This window comes from Bidens hawaiensis, unplaced genomic scaffold (genome assembly GCF_021521415.1).
Source record: "Bidens hawaiensis isolate Kalapana, Puna unplaced genomic scaffold, B.hawaiensis_p1.1 tig00022900_1, whole genome shotgun sequence".
NCBI classification, from domain to species: domain Eukaryota; kingdom Viridiplantae; phylum Streptophyta; class Magnoliopsida; order Asterales; family Asteraceae; genus Bidens; species Bidens hawaiensis.
The window spans coordinates 197,110-215,188 of record NW_027493584.1 but is presented as its reverse complement, the minus strand read 5'-3'; the positions used below and the strand labels follow the sequence as shown (position 1 = coordinate 215,188).

Genomic DNA, 18,079 nt, shown 5'->3' with positions numbered 1-18,079 from the left:
ATATTCCGTTCTTGGCATGGATGATGGACAAGATGGGCCCACTAAACACCTTAAAGTTTAGAGAATGAGTCAAGTACCACTTTTGGTATATTTGTTAAATAGACTAACCATAAGAAGTAAAGGTGAAAGAATAAAAGGAAAAAAGCATGCAAGCAAGAGTCATTAAAAATATAATCAAACCCGTGGGTGTAAACGAGCTGAGCCCGAGCTTGGCTCGTTTTAAGTTACAAGGGCTCAAACTCGACTCGTAAGTTGTTTTTTCAAGCTTGAGCTTGGCTTGGGCTTGGCTCGTTTATGATATATCAATTTATACACTTTATTATTAGTAGTAGTATTCATTATTATTATTATTATATATTGCGAAAACTTCAAACGAGACTAATCTCGGCTCGAGGTCGGATGTGAAGTGTTAACTTAATACATAGAAGTACAAAAATGTCAAATTTAAAAACACACAAGGCTCGTTAAGGTTCGGTAAACATAAAGGAGCCTCTCATTCAAGCCTTGAGTTCAAGCTCGATAACTAAACGAACTTTATTTGAAGTTCAAGCTCAGCTCAAACTAGAAAAAAAAAATCGGCGCGTTTACACTCCTAAATTCAAACCTCATTATTTAAAAGTAAATATGTCTATTAAATTCATATAATAATAGTAATAATAAGAAGAAATAAACTTGAATAAATTATGAAAAAGATAGGAAAGTAAAGATGATGGTTCAAGAGATTCAAAAGGAAGATTGTATCAATATGTACAAGCAAGGTACAAGATTCATTCCCTCTCTGTTCCAAAAGTGTTGTTTTATATATAACATCTTCCTATCCTTTATATGTCAAACCCAAAAGTCCCCTATTCTAAAAACCATTCCCTTCAATGGCTACAACAAGGGCTCGACGTCCGAGAGGCGACAGACACATGTTTTCGTCAGCTGACGACAATGCCATGATGAAAACCATACTCGCTACCCACTCTCCCGATGGAACCTTTATTGATGTTGTACCACTTCTTCAAATCATCGAGGACATCATGAATAGGGCTCATCCTGACGCTAGTCATCATGTATGTTAGATCATTTAGTACTTAGATTTTTTTATAAACGTAAATAAAAACTTTTCCTGGTTTCTAATATTTTCATAATAAAATACATTGTTTACGTCAAGACTTAAGGCAAACGGGCAATGAGATGCGATAGTGGTAAATTACTTGTCAAAATACTAAATTTTGGCTTATGATTATTGATTGTAGGGTACTCAAGCGGGAATAGACGCGATAGTGGAGAATGTGATGTATAACGATGTCAATGAGATGCTCGAAGTTATGGCACTCACAATCAATAAGGTTTCATGTGAGGTAAATTTTAAGCTCGGGTTTGAGCAAAAATTTTATGAGATCATTGGTTTTATATAACTTAGAGATGTGAGGTTTTAACATGACACGAATCTTAACTTGAAATTTGTAGGTTTGGGTTTAGTCTTAACGAGTTCGGGTCATTTACGGGTCGATCTCACGAACATGTTTAGCAAAATGGGTCATCTTTGGGTCAAACTAACGGTTTCATGGGTTGAACCGTTAACCCATTTTTTTATCTTTTGTTTTTGTATGTGTATTGTGTAATAACTTAAAAAACTATTTAAAATTTTTTATCCCGAAATTTATTAGCTTAAAAACAACTCGCATGTTTTAAACATTGTTGCTTAAAAAATAAAATAATACGTCAATTTAGAATTTTAAAGTATTAATATGAGAGACCAAAATTGTGTGAAATAGGTAACGTTTGTGTCATCCCGCAAATACACGTGACATATTTGAATGGACGCATTTAACCCGTTAGTTTATCTATTGTTTATGTATGTGTATTGTATAATAGCTTACACTATTTGAGTATTTTATCCCGAAATTTATTAGTTTAAAAACAGTTTGCATGCTTTAAACATAGTTGCTTGAAAATTAAAATAATACGTAAAATTAGAATATTTAAGTATTAATATGAGAAACCAAAATTGGGTGAAATAGGTAATGTTCATGTCAACATGCAAATACACGTGACGTATTTGGATTCATCTTTATGACACGATTTTGGGGTTCATGTTGTATTCTCGTATAAAACTTTCGGGTTTGACCCCGTTTAATTTAACGTTTAATACAAATCACAGATCTCTTGCAAGTGTATTGGAGGGGGAGATGCACATACAACTACCACAGGGATTTTTAACATGCTTTCCAACTATGGGTGGGATGCAAAAGCTGTTATTGGTTTAGCAGCTTTTGCGGTGAATTATGGCGAGTTTTGGTTGGTGGCTCAGCTTCACAATGCCAACCCACTCGCCAAATCAGTGGCTCATCTCAAACAACTACCTGACGTGCTAGAGCGTGGTGAATCTCTTAAACCAAGGTTTAACGCGGTCTCTAGCCTCATTAAGGCCATGCTTGACGTCACACATTGTATCATTAGATTTAAGGAGTTGCCAGAACAATATATTAGCCCCGATACTCCAGAACTAGTGGCGGCTACCACTCATATACCTATTGCGGTTTATTGGATCATTAGAAGCATTGTGTCTTGCGCGTCGATACTCATTAACCTCATCGGAATGGGACACGAGTATGTTATCTTCTCACCTTGTTTCCTTATGTGTTAATGTGTTATCAATAACTACACAACACAAATTGTTGGTCCATTAATAAAGGTGGCATAGTTGAAGATTTAAATAGGTTTGAATGTTTGATATCAGGATCGTCGTCAAAAATCATTAAAAGCTTTTGGGCTGAGGGCGAAAAAAATTTAGATTTAAGTAAAATATTTTTTTATTGGCTTTAAACAATTAAATATTTTAAATAGACTCACTGGATTATGGTTTGGATTGTGCAAAAAGTTTTTTTAATATATATATATATATATATATATATATAGAGGGGAGGACGACCTGTTAGATCCGTAGAAAACATTACTATAGAGGGGAGGAGGGGTAGAGGACGACCGAAATTGACTTGGGATGAGAGGATTAGGCATGATTTGATAGACCTAAACCTCTCCGAGGACATGGTTGAGGATAGGAATTCGTGGAGAAGTAGAATTAAAGTTAAGGATTTTTAGAGAGAATTGAATACCTTAGGGCTTAGACTTAACTTATTTAGGTCACATACCATAATGGTATTTCCCTTACATATTTTATTATTATTAGTATTAGCTTTTATATTGCGGTTAAACTGTGACCTTTTTATTAATATTATTATAATTAGTAGTAGTTTTTATATAACTGTTAAACTTTGATTTCCTTTTTTTTGCTTCATACACATGTTCTTAGAGCCGAGGGTCTCTCTGGAAGCCACCTCTTTATTCCTTTGGATAGAGGTACGGTGTGCCTACATCCCACCCTCCCCAGACCCTACCTATAGCTCTGCTGTCGGTGGGATTTTACTGGGTATGATTGATTGATTGATTGATTGATATATATATATATATATATATAATATTATAGGGTTTGGATCAAATACAAATGAAATTAACATGCTAAACGTGAGAATCAAGTAGAGTAATTATATATACAAGTAGAGTAATTATGTAATTACACAATTAACAATTACTCTACTTGATTCTCACGTTTAGCACGTTAATTTCATTTGTACGTTAAACTTCCCATATGTGTGTGTGTGTGTGTGTGTGTGTATATATCGCTTAAATGAATTGGGTAACTGAGTTTAAACATTAGGCATAACCCGACCTGATGACTATACCAACTATCATTTGACTCGTTAACATTATAAGCTAGATTACTTGTGTTGTTGTGTTATTACAACTAGTTGATGCATATAACAAGTTCTTTCAACATAGGCATGCGACGACGACCACAGAAGCTTGGGAACTATCGAGTTTGGCTCATAAGATCAGCAATATTCATGATCACCTAAAGCATCACTTGGATCTTTGCAATCACCATATTAGTAAGATCAAGAATGTCAAATATAATCAATGTAGATGTATGCATCAAATAATCATTAATTCAAAACTTTTATTATAACTAGATGAGAAGAAGCATACCTAACTATCCTTCGCGTCATGGACACTCCACATCTTGATAACATAAAGCCGCTCAAACATTTGATTTATTTAAAGGACGATCAACTACCATTGTACGAAAGCACGACAAGAAATCGAGTGAGTGATCATTGTTCAATCGTATCGATTACGTCAAAACTTATATCTTTTATATATATTGTTATTAAAAGAGGGTCTTTGGTCCTATTGGAATTTTGGCTCGTTCAAGGTGGAAAAAAATTAGCTGTTCAAAAAAATATACTTTAATGAACGCCCAAACGAGACAAAAGTCTACATAATGACCAAAATAAGTTAAATGTATAGTATTTACAAGGGACGGCTCTAAGAATTCGCATATCCCGACCGAGCCCGAAATAATATGCCCTTTAAGTCTTAATGAACTAAATAATGTAAACTGTTTTTCTTAAACAACGATTATATGTATAGTAATAAAAATAACAATTAGCAAAATCATGGTATTAGAATGAGTTTATGACATACCAAATAGAGTGTTTGAGTATTATAAAATAACGGGCTTATAAAAGTTCAGGTATTCTAAATATATATATAATATCAGTATTTTTAAAAATTTGTGTGCCCCTGAAAAGCACATGTCCCGGCTGGACGCTCACATTGCCCACCCTTAAAGCCTCCCATGGTACTTACCATAATAGCTATCTTGGCATACTAAAGTATAATGTGCATGATTAGGTTAGCATCGACATATTGAAGAAGAAGATCGTGTTGCTACTCATATCCGACCTTGACTTACCCCCGGAAGAGTTATCGGTTCTTGACCAAATGTATAGGGAGGCAAAGCAAAGCCCGACAAAGGCTGAGAGTCAATACGAGGTGGTCTGGCTCCCAGTGGTGCCCAATCACACGACAACACCATGGACCGAAGAGAATCAAATGAAATTCGAGGGGTTAAGAAACATGATGCCATGGTATTCAGTGTTTCACCCCTCGTTACTTGATCCAGCAGTGATCAAGTACATCAAGGAGGTGTGGCACTTTAACCATAAACCGTTGCTTGTGGTGATGGATCCTCAGGGGAGGATCGTCAACACCAACGCGTTACATATGATGTGGATTTGGGGAAGCGTTGCTTTCCCGTTCACTAGCCTGAGAGAAGAATCCCTCTGGCGTGAGGAAACTTGGAGGATCGAGTTGCTAGCCGATTCCATAGAGCCTATGATTTTCAATTGGGTACACTTAACTAACCTACATTTCATTTTATAAGTCATTTGAACAGGGTTTTGTAACTACCCCCAGTACTAAAGTAAAGTACAATTATATTTTGTGATAGATTGCTGACGGAAAGTACATTTGTTTGTACGGCGGGGAGGATATAGAGTGGATACGGAGATTTACAACCACCGCACAAACTGTCGCTCGTAGGGCTGGAATCCAGCTCGAGATGTTATACGTAGGAAAAAGCAACCCAAGAGAAAAAGTAAGAAAAAACAACGATATCATTCGTGCCGAGGGTCTTAGCCACGTGCTACCCGACATAACCTTGATATGGTTCTTTTGGGTTCGACTAGAGAGCATGTTGCACTCAAAGTTACAACACGGGAAATCATTCGATGAAGACCCGATTTTAAGAGAGATTAATGTGATGCTTACATATGACGGAAATGACCAAGGTTGGGCCGTGATATGTCGTGGGTCCGATGACTGGATGAGACGAGCCAATGGTGATACGGTCTTAACAAGTTTAACCAAATATGGTGAGTGGCAAAATGAGGCACAAGACCGGGGTTTCTTGCCCGCTTTAAACGACCATCTTGAGGCGAACCGACCACCACATCATTGTAATCGTTTGATCTTGCCAGGAAACACCGGAAGTGTGCCCGAGAGAGTGGTTTGCGCCGAATGTGGACGGTCGATGGAGAGGTTTTTCTTGTACCGATGTTGCACTGACTGATTAAAGAACAAAATGTTATATTTATATAGATTATGAACATATTACATATGTTATGATTTAATTACCATATGTTGCCCATTTGTATTTGTGATACTTTTATTTGAATAAATGATTTGTATTTGTGATGCTTGTATTTGAATAAATGATTGTTTGATACTAAAACAGCCCATGAATCGGATAAGTTGATATCACACTTAATGACAATGGGGTCTTAAACAAAATGATCATTAGTATGAGTTAGTAATACCTAGAGTATGCATGGGTCGGTTTGGAGCGATTTTGGGCCAAACCAATAATCATAACCGATATATCGATTAAAGGATAACCATAACTATAACGGTTTTGATTAATCGGTTTTTAAGGTTATAGCGAGTCAATTATGGGTTAATCGTAACCATAACAACGTAACTCGGGCTAAAAGTTTGGTATCAAATACTAAAAAAACTACATGACATAATCCAACAAAATATATAATCCACAATATCAAAAGAAAATATAATTTTTTTTTAAAACATGGCAATATATAATCTAGCAATGAAATTAAAGTGAATTCGATAACAAAAATTGAACCAAAAATATCAAAATAGTATAACTTGATAATTTGTTTGGTCAAAGTTAATCCTAAACATATTGTTGGTAACGGGTCGGTTCGGTTATGGTGGGTTTGGAATTACCTTTAACCAAAACCGACCCGCATTTGACGGTTTTCAAAAATTTATTAAAATGACCCATCGACTCAGTTAACGGTTATGACGGTTATGTTGCTCACCCCTAGTAAAACCACCAATGCCTCTGCTTCAACACACGTAGTTTTTAATAAATTCCTTTATTAGTGAGTCTATTAGTATTCACAAGTCTTTTAAGAATGTTGAAACATTCAAATGACTTTGAGGCGTGGTTATAAAAATCACGCATAGGCGCTGATTAGTCGCTAGGCGGTACCCGATCGATTAATTGCTATTTGATCAATTATATATAAAATTGGTATATTTGAAAATTTCCATATAAATCCAATCCATAATCCAATTAATCTCGATTAATAGCTAGTCCGTACCCCCACCGTTCAACTAGCGTCTATCGAGTTTTACAACATTCCTTCAAAGATAGAGAGTTATGGATAGTACGATATAGGAAAAGTTTAATAGTATTGCATATGGTTATGAAACAATATTCATCAAATTTATGCTTCTAAGTAACATTAAGGGTGCAAACAAGTCGAGCTGCTCGCGAGCGACTCAAGATCGGCTCTTTAGAAAGCTCAATCGAGCCGAGCTTAATCGAGCCCGAGCTCGAGCCTAGAAGTAAGATCTTTTAATAAACTAGCCCGAGCCCGAGCTTCACTTATCGAGCTCGAGCAGGCTCGCGAGCCTATCATTTATATAATTTTTTAAAATATATATTTAATAATTGTTAATTTATATATATAATGTTATTAAAAAATAACTAAATAATATATATTATTTTATACATAAAATTAAATATATATATATATATATATGTATATATATATATATAATTATAATTATATAAAAAATAATTAACAAATAGTAAACGAGTCAAGCTTGAGCTTTGAAAATAGAGCTCGAAACGAGCAGAGCTCAAGCTTGAGCAATATGTAAGTTAAACAAGCCGAGCTTGGGCTCAGCTCGTCTCGTTTGCACCCCTAAGTAACATTTACACTTTATGTCATATTACTTAAGGTAATATTTTGAAACTGAAGATTACTATATAATAATAATAATAATAATAATAATAATAATAAGTTGTGGAAAACAGGAAAAGGGGGGGGGGGGAAATGTAAAGAGGATGTCTCAACAAATTAACAAGGAAGATGGCATGAATTAAGTGCACAGGTAAGGTAAGGCACACTGTTATTCCAACTTTATTCCCAAAATGTTGCCTATATATATAACACCTTCCAATAGTTTATGTCACAACTCAAAAGTCCATTGTTCTAAACACTAAACCATTTCCTTAAATGGCTTCCCTTGTGGCTCTACGTGCGGCAGGTGACCAATACATATTTTCGGCCTCAGACGACAATGTTATCATGAAAAACATACTCGCAACTCACTCGTTCGATGGAACAACTATTGATGTCACACCACTTCTCGGATTCATCAAGGACATAATGCATAGGGCATATCCAATTGTAAGTCTAAGTTATCATGTATGTTAACTAGATCATTTTAGTATTGAATGTTATTTGTAACGTTTTTTAATCACTCGTTGTTAATTACAGGGTCCTCAAGTGGAAAAAGATGGAATGCCGTTGATTGTGCCTTACATCTATGTCAACGGCGTGAATGAGATGCTTGAAAGTATAGCGCTCACGGTTAATAAAGTTGGATGTGAGGTAATAATTAATTAAGCTGAGTGAGTCTTTGATGCTAGTGGGTCACAGTAGTGATTATTAAAAACAAATATCCATATATTTTTTTTACGAGATCAATGATATTATTTAACGTTTTGTAGATTTCTTGCAAGTGTACTGGAGGGGGTGATACACATGCAACTACCACCGCGATTTTTAAATCGCTTTCCAGCTACAGTTGGGATGCTAAGGCTATTGTTACCTTGGCATCATTTGCGGTGAGCTATGGCGAGTTTTGGTTGGTGACTCAGCTTCGTGCTTCCAACCCACTAGCCGAATCATTGGCTCAACTCAAGCACTTACCTGACGTACTAGAGCGTGGCGAATTTCTCAAACCGAGGTTTAATGATGTCACTAGCCTCGTCAATGCCATTCTTGACCTCACTCAAATTATCATCCAATTTAAGGAGTTACCAGAAAAGTATATTAAGCCCGATACACCAGTACTAGTAACGGCCACTACTGTTATTCCAACTGCGGTTTATTGGATCATTCGTAGCATTGTGACTAGTTCTTCCATACTCATGAGCCTCGTCGGAATTGGATCAAGGTATGTTACCAACACTCTATGATGAATTCGTATTTTTAATAATAATAATAATGATAATAATGGAAGCAACCTCTCTATTCCTAAAGGGTAGAGGTAAGACTGTCTACATTTTACCCTCCTCGGACGCTTATCATAGCTTTGCTATTGGTGGGATATACCGAGTACAATGAATAATAATAATAATAATAATAATAATAATAATAATAATAAGAGTTTGGATCAAATACAAATAAAATTAACGTGTTAAACGTGAGAATCAAGTAGAGTAATTATATGTACAAGTAGAGTAATTATATAATTACTTTATGATAATTACTCTATAATGTAATTACATAATTAGTCTACTTGTATATATAATTACTTTATTTGATTCTCACGTTTAACACGTTAATAATAATAATAATAATAATAATGTATCATGTATGCTACAAAAACTAAGTAATCTAATATAAGATAATTTCCCTACATATCAAATTATTTCGGATATTATAAGCTTTTAACTATATGCTTGTTGATGTTTAACTTGTCTCGTTTAACCCATTTAACTATAGGTACGTCTCAACGACCGAGGAAGCTTGGGAACTATCGACTTTAACTCATAAGATCAGCAATATTTATGATCACCTCAAGCGTCAATTGGATCTTTGCAATAAGCATATTAGTAAGACTAATAATGATAATGATACATATGTCACTTAATCAATGTGGTTAATTATTGTATGCATTATATTAATAATCATTAATTCAAAACTTTAAAAATAAACAGATGAGAAGCAGCTAGAGAAAGCATATCAAGATTTTGAGAAGAGCCTAGAGACTCCACAACTCGATAACAGCAAGGTGCTCGGACTAATATTTACATGGCTGGATGGCCAACCACCATTGTACGATAGTTCTACAAAAGATCGGGTGCGTGATCATCTTTCAATGACATCCATTTCATTAAAGCGTATAACTTTTTATTTAATTTTATTATTAAAAAACCGTGTTTTGTCCTTTTGACACGTTACATGGTATTTTAATGTAAACGACTTAAAAGTGTACAAAAACTTGTTAAAGAAAATCATTTTTACTGAGCAATATACGACTAGCAAGAAGCTAGAGACGAAGTGTTACGTTTTTATAAAGAATATTTTACATTTTTTGTTTCTGATAGTTATTATAAAAGCTATATATCTTGACATGCTAAAGGGGATGGCGGCGCAACTTGTTGCCCGCTTACCTGCCTCTTTATTGTAATTGGATCCTTTTATTTGAAATAAATAAATGCTAAAGTATAATGTGCATAATCAGGTTAGCATCGACGTATTTAAAAAGAAGACGGTGTTGCTATTCATAACCGACCTTAACTTACCCTCGGAAGAGCTAGCAGTTCTTGAGCAGAGGTATAGGGACTCAAGGAACGACCCGACAAGACCTGGGAGCCAATACGAGGTGGTTTGGCTCCCAGTGGTGTCCGATTATTCGACAACACTGTGGACCGATGAGAACCAAAGCAAATTTGAGGAACTAAGAAACAAGATGCCATGGTTTTCATTGTTTCACCCATCTTTACTTAATCAAGCAGTAATCAGGTATATTAAGGATGTGTGGCACTTTAACCAAAAACCTTTGCTTGTGGTGATGGATACTCAAGGGAAGATTGTCAACACCAATGCGCAACATATGGTGTGGATTTGGGGAAGCGAGGGGTTCCCGTTCACTAGCGAGAGGGAAGTAACCCTATGGCGTGATTTTACTTGGAAGATCGAGTTAATCGTGGAACCCGTAGAGCCAAAGGTTTCTAAATGGGTATGTTTCGTTTATTTTACTAAACCTACATTTACATTTTGTACATCTCTGTTAGGGATTCTGGTATTGCAAAACACACGCAAACACAAATAATTTGCAAGAAAAACAATAAACAAAGATGAACACGCGAGATTTACGTGGTTCGGAGCTGCAACAACTTTTTATTATTAGCATGTACAAGTATTACAATTAAATTATTCTGCCACTAAAGATGTCTTCTAACGTGGGCCCAATTTAAGCCTCCACATTAAACCCAACAATCTAATTTTTTATTTCTTTTAATTTTAGACAAATATAATACGTGACAGGTTGCTGAAGGGAAGTACATTTGTTTGTATGGTGGTGACGATACCGAGTGGATACGGAAGTTTACAAGGGCTTTTAAAAATGTGGTCGATCAGAGTGGAATCAAGCTCGAGATGTTATACGTCGGGAAAAGCAACCCAAGGGAGAAAGTGAAAAAAAACATCGAGATCATTGAGGACGAGGAGCTTAGCAACGTGCTACCCAGCTTGGCCCTAATAAAGTCCTTTTGGGTTCGACTCGAGAGCATGTTGCACTCGAAGTTACAAAATGGGAAACCTTCCGATGATGACTCGGTTTTAAAAGATATCAATGTGATGCTTACTTATGATGGAAGTGGTAAGGGTTGGGCTGTGATAAGTCAAGGGTTGGACAGGATTAACAATGTCAATGGGGATTTACTTTTAGAAACTATTGAAAGTTTTGAGAGCTGGCAGAAAGATGCAGTAAACAAGGGTTTTACCAACGCGTTAAACGACCAACTTGAGGCTAAGAAGTCGCCACATCATTGCAACCGTTTAATCTTGCCGGGAACCACTGGGAATGTGCCAGAGAAAGTGGGTTGTGCCGAATGTGGGAAGCCGATGGAGAAGTTTATCTTGTACCGTTGTTGCACCGACTAATTCATGCTATCGTTTGCAGTCTTGCAAGAAACAACAACAATCATACCCAGTATCGTCTGTCTTGAATAACAAAAATACTACATAGGTTATGATTTAGTGATCATATGTTGCCTATATGAATTTGAGAATAATGGTATTGTACCAACTTTTATTTGAATAAATGATTGTTAAGTACTCTTGCACTATGTCTGCCATGTTGTTGAATGTTGAGGATGTTAGAATTAAGTTTCTGAAAGTCAACAAAATCAATATTATTACAAAGTTTTAATCAAATTTTGATAGCATGTATGATAATAATTCAAACTGTTATCTATTGGCTAATAATTAATACCTACATTTTAATTAATAATAACTCTTAACTCACTTTTGTTTGCCAACATCAGACCTATAGCATAATCATTATATATTTCACACTCAATTTACATTTGATTTATGCTCGATTTCACTATAGTGTTTCTTCATTTCGCTTATGATCATTACTGCGAGAGAAATGGGGTAAAAATCAAGTATAAATCTCTGATGATTATGATACCGGATTGCTCTTGGAAACAAAAGTGAAAGTTATGATTATGAGATTATCATTGTTCAAAATTTAAGTATAGATTATTATCAAACAATAGGTGACGGTATAAATTATTAAAATCCAACTTTTATTATAAAATTACGCGATTATTTATTATAAGAGTAAAAACCGTCTATATGGTTTGGTCACTGTTGCCATTTCCATCCAAAAAGTTGCTTTTTAGCATTTCCGATATAGTTTCATTTCCTTGTCATTCCGGTTCAATTCACCAACGAGATTAGTTTGCTCGGTTAAAGAGCTAACACTCCCATTCAATTTAATTAAATTAAAAGCTTAAACCAATAAATACACACAATATTATTAAAGTTAAAAGACCTAGCACAGTACCACTCCTGCATCTCCTAACACGTGTGTAACTAATAATAACATATAGGTCATCAAGATAATCCAGTAACACTAAATTCATACCGATAACACTAAAACTTTCAAGAGTAACTACGCCTACATGATCACAATAATAAAAAATGGAGTGTACAAAAAGACTTGTTAAAAAAAAGTATTCAAAAACAAAAAAAATGAAAATAAACTTGAAAGAGAATCTATATGGGTCTAAACTCAATACAGAGCATATCTGTGTTAGTAGTTTTAGTTTCGAATTCTCAAATTTGTACTTCCATCCAATCATCGTTCCTTTGTTGCGGAAGGCCTATTAGCTTTGGCCTATTGAGTGGGTTGTGGGTGCTTTGATCAGCCTTTGGTCTAATAACTGGAGTTTCAGGATTTACTAAATATATATACCAACTAAGACCAGAAAGTGAATCTACTTCCGACACTATAATAGGAGCCTGAAATCCAGATTGGACTTCCGGTAATTTGTAAACAAGGTAAGTTGCATATGTTGTTTGGGAACATATTATTTGGGATTGCATGATTTGCATATGCCATTTGATAGGAAGTCTCCAAAAATTGAGAAAAATGACTTCTCCAAACCTGATAAAAAACATAGAAATATCTTGAGTGTAAAAATAAGGCTAGATATCAACTTGTTCATACATAATTTACTAGAGAGTTGGTTGTTTCTATCATTTTTATTATAATGTTTATAACGTTTAAATATTAACTACCTAGATCACCAGATGTTCATTTACATTTTAATTTTAACATAAGAACGTAGGAAATAATACTGATTTATAAAAAATTGAGATCGTAAGAAACAATGCCAACTACAATACCAATCTACATAAACAATGATTTATAATAACAAAGAAAAAAACATAAAAATTACAACAAAAGAATCAAAATCAAGAATAAGATAATAACAACAAATACCAACAATATATACTTGTAATAGCAAAAGGAAAAAAATCAACATTAACAACAAAATATAAATAAGCAAATACTTATAACGTCCCATAATCGAAAATTAGCAAATACGAACAAAAAATAACATCAAACACCTATAAAAATAAACCTAATGATAACAACAAATTGGTTTTCACTGTTTTCATGTTAAGAATAAAATGTATTTGATCATGTTTCTTTTTAATATCTTGATGATTATAAAGAATACAATGTCTGAATATATATACAATATGAACGATGTGACGGTGGGTTGTGTCGAATCTAGAATCGTCGTGACAGTTGGATAGACGCGAGTAACGGTTCAATAACGGTTGTATACATCTGCCATGGTTTATCTAACTAGCTGAGTGCCCGCGCAATGCAGCGGGGTGTGCACGCAACTCGACATTGAACGTATAGTATGTGTCAGTACATACGTCATCTAATGACAGTGTGCACGTAGCACGAAATTTGACGCGTAACTCGTGCAAAGTTAGTTGCGTGTAATCGAAGATTGAACACGCGTAACCGGCCCAGAATGCACGTTACAGACATTAAAACATGCTTAACCAACACCACGCGTGTAATTCATAACGATTACCGGTGCAGGGCGCTATGTTGAGCGCTTCCCAAGATTTTGTTATGTGCGTTATGTGGTGCTGAACACGCGTTTATCGGCCCCGGTACATGTAAACAACGACATCTGCGTAACCGGTGACAAAAATCAAGAAGCAAGCCCTAAACCCGTTCCGACTCGACATTGGTCTGACCTGACCCTATCTACTCGAACTCGAACCCGAACCAAATTAACCATTTTTCTTGTATTGACTTGTTCTGACCCTAATCCACTTTTACAAATGACTCAAGCTCACCCGACTCGACCTGTTACCAGTTCTACACGGTAATCGCGTAACATGTTAACTTTTTAAAACTAAAAAACTATAGCTGTTAAAGAGAATAAAATACTCGTTTTTATGATGTAGTTATTTTAAGAAAAATATTAACGTGTGAAAAGATATGGCTGTTAAAAAGTCGAGGGGAAGTTGGTTTTGAATTAGGGGGCATATGTGTAACTATTATCTAAATTTACAAAAAAATATTGAAGTTGAGGGACCAAAGTTATAAGTATATTGTAAAGAAATGAAAAGACTTTATTAGCCTTAATTTGTATATTTTTAATGCATTGCGTGTTGTACATAAAGCATTGAGTTTGGTACCTCTTAAAATTTAAAAGGTTCCTCACTAATGCTTTATATACAGTATAGATAAACCCAACATTCCTATCCTAACCTAACATACTATAGTTACATATAATAATACCAATACAATCTGTTACAAATAATAATATTAAACCTAAGTAGTTATTATTTCTGATACTAGAACTACTCATATATATATATATATATATATATATATATATATACACTAATTTAGTAGAGTTAAATTTAATCTAACTAGCCTTAAACACTTAATGTAATAAATTAAATATACATTAAGAAATAATGTTATTTAATTATTAGTGTTTGTAAAATTCCATTTACCCCCTTGAAAAGTTTTTATTATATGCAAGTGTATGCATCAAATGTCCAAATGTTGTCACTCTTAAACTTAGAAAATTCTTAAATTACCCTTCTCAAATGTTTTATAATATAGTAAATATATAGATATGGTATGTTTTCAGTAACATTATAATCTGCTACAACATATAAATGTGCATTAGTTCTTCATCACTCATGAATCATGATATGTTATAAAAAAAACATTTCCAAACTTAGGGTGAACATCTAGAGTTGAACACATTGGTGCATATACTGATGTGTACCATAATTAATGTATTGCAAAAGATTTTTTATGTTTTTTAAATCGAGCATGGTTGTGTCGAACCCCTGAATCAGATCATAAATTCGGTCTAAGAGACTGCCATATAATATTTTTTTATCTAGGAGACTGCCATACAATATTTTATGATGAAAGAATCGGATCAATAATTATGCCCTCACGCCACCCCGTGGCCTGTTCTAAATTTTGTCTGTATTGCCAAAGGGTGTAGTAAACGAGCCGGAGGAAGAACTGATGATGGGTCCAACCACTGAATCAGATCATAAATTCAGTCTAGGAAACTGCTATACAATATTTTATGACCCTAAGAAAAAATCGGATCAATAATTATGCCCTCAACCCACCCCGTGACCCGTTCGAAATTTTGCAAGTACTGCCAAAGGAGGTAGTACACGAGAAGGAGGAAAAACTGAGGATGGGTCGAACCACTGATTCGGATCATAAATTCGGTCTAGGAGACTGCCATACAATATTTTATGACCCTAATAAAGAATTGGATCAATGATTATGCGCTCACACTACCCCGTGGACCGTTCGAAATATTTCCAGTATTGCCAAAAGGGGTAGTACACGAGCCGGAGGAAAAAACTGAGGATGGGTCGAACCCCTGAATCGGATCATAAATTCGGTCTAGGAAACTGCCATACAATATTTTATGACTCTAAGAAAGAATCGGATCAATTATTATGCCCTCATGCCACCCCGTGGCACGTTCGAAATTTTGCCAGTACTAACAAGTACACGAGCAAAAGGAAAAACTAATGATGGGTCGAACCACAGAATTGGATAATAAATTCGGTCTAAGAGACTGTCATACAATATTTTATGACCCTAAGAAAGAATTGGATCAATAATTATGCCCTCACACCACCCTCTGGCCCATTTGAAATTTTGTCAGTACTGCCAAAGAGGGTAGTACACGAACCGGAGGAAATAACCTGAGGATGGGTCGAACCCCTGAATCTGTTCATAAATTCGGTTTAATAGACCGCCATACAATATTTTATGACCCTATGAAAAAATCGGATCAATGATTATGCCCCCACGCCACCCCGTGGCCCGTTCGAAATTTTGCCAGTATTGCAAAATGGGTAGTACACTAGCCGGTGGAAAAAACTGAGGATGTGTCGAACCCCTGAATCGGATCATAAATTCGGTTTAAGAGACTGCCATACAATATTTTATGACCCTAAGAAAGAATCAGATCAATAATTATGCCCTCACGCCACCCCGTGGCCCGTTCGAAATTTTGTCAGTACTGCCAAAGGGGGTAGTACACGAGCCGGAGAAAAACCTGAGAATGGGTCGAACCCCTAAATTGGATCATAAATTCGGTTTAGGAGAAATATTTTATAACCTTGAGAAAGAATCGGATCAATAATTATGCCCTCACGCCACCTCGTGTGCCATTCAAAATTTTGCCAGTAATGCCAAAGGGGGTAGTACACGAGCAGGAGGAAAAACTAAGGATGAGTCGAACCCCCGAATCAGATCATAAATTCGGTTTATGAGACTGCCATACAATATTTTATGACCCTAAGAAATAATCAGATCAATAATTATGCCCTCACGCCACCCCCTGCCCCGTTCGAAATTTTGCCAGTACTGCCAAAGGGGGTAGTACACGAGCCAGGTGAAAACTTGAGGATGGGTCGAACCCCTGAATCGGATCATAAATTCGGTTTAGGAGACTGCCATACAATATTTTATGACCTTGAGAAAGAATCGGATCAATAATTATGCTCTCACGCCACCCCGTGGCCCGTTCAAAATTTTGCCAGCAGTGCCGTACACGAGCAGGAGGAAAAATGGAGGATGGGTTGAACCACAGAATTGGATCATAAATTCGGTCTATGAGACTACCATTCAATATTTTATGACCCTAAGAAAGAATATGATCAATAATTATGTCCTCACGCCACCCCGTGGCCCGTTCGAAATTTTGCCAGTATTGCCAAAGGGGGTAGTACACGAGCCGGAGGAATAAACTGAGGATGGGTCGAACCCCCGAATCTGATCATAAATTCGTTTTAGGAGACTGCCATACAATATTTTATGACCCTAAAAAAGAATCAGATCAATAATTATGCCCTCACGCCAACCCGTGGCCCGTTCGAAATTTTGCCAGTACGTAGTACACAAGCCGGAGGAAAACCTGAGGATGGGTCGAACCCCTGAATCGGATAATAAATTCAATTTAGGAGACTGGATACAATATTTTATTACATTGAGAAAGAATCGGATCAATAATTATGCCCTCACGCCACCCCGTGGCACGTATAAAATTTTGCCAGTACTGCCAAATGGGGTAGTACACGAGCAGGAGGAAAAACTGAGGATGGGTCGAACCACATAATCGGATCATAAATTCGGTCTAGGAGACTGCCATACAATATTTTATGATCCAATGAAAGAATCAGATCAATGATTATGCCCCCACGCCACCCCGTGGTCCGTTCGAAATTTTGCTAGTATTGCAAAATGGGTAGTACACGAGACGATGGAAAAAACTGAGGATGGATCGAACCCCTGAATCGGATCATAAATTCGGTTTAAAAGACTGCCATACAATATTTTATGACCCTAAGAAAGAATCAGATCAATAATTATGCCCTCACGCCACCCCGTGGCCCGTTCGAAATTTTGCCAGTACTGCCAAAGAGGGTAGTACACGAGCCGGAGAAAAAACCTAAGGATGGGTTGAACCCCTGAATCGGATCATAAATTCGGTTTAGGAGTCTGTCATACAATATTTTATGACCTTGAGAAAGAA

General features: G+C 35.9%; 1 protein-coding gene and 1 pseudogene across 2 annotated transcripts; both read left to right on the top strand.

Annotated features, from left to right (window-relative positions):
• The first annotated feature begins 863 nt into the window (after positions 1-863).
• Positions 864-6,149, top strand: LOC143566536 (protein SIEVE ELEMENT OCCLUSION B-like; annotated as a pseudogene). The gene is made up of 7 exons (XR_013141249.1): positions 864-1,055; positions 1,242-1,346; positions 2,150-2,598; positions 3,829-3,968; positions 4,025-4,152; positions 4,744-5,241; positions 5,342-6,149. The product of XR_013141249.1 is annotated as a protein SIEVE ELEMENT OCCLUSION B-like (transcript).
• A 1,693-nt stretch (positions 6,150-7,842) lies between these two features.
• LOC143566537 (protein SIEVE ELEMENT OCCLUSION B-like) lies at positions 7,843-11,619 on the top strand. Its single transcript, XM_077053212.1, has 7 exons — positions 7,843-8,132; positions 8,205-8,318; positions 8,438-8,886; positions 9,438-9,547; positions 9,653-9,795; positions 10,180-10,677; positions 10,986-11,619. The coding sequence occupies exons 1-7, from the start codon at positions 7,941-7,943 to the stop codon at positions 11,601-11,603; spliced, it is 2,124 nt and encodes a 707-aa protein (XP_076909327.1). The 5' UTR covers positions 7,843-7,940; the 3' UTR covers positions 11,604-11,619.
• The last annotated feature ends 6,460 nt before the right edge of the window (positions 11,620-18,079 follow it).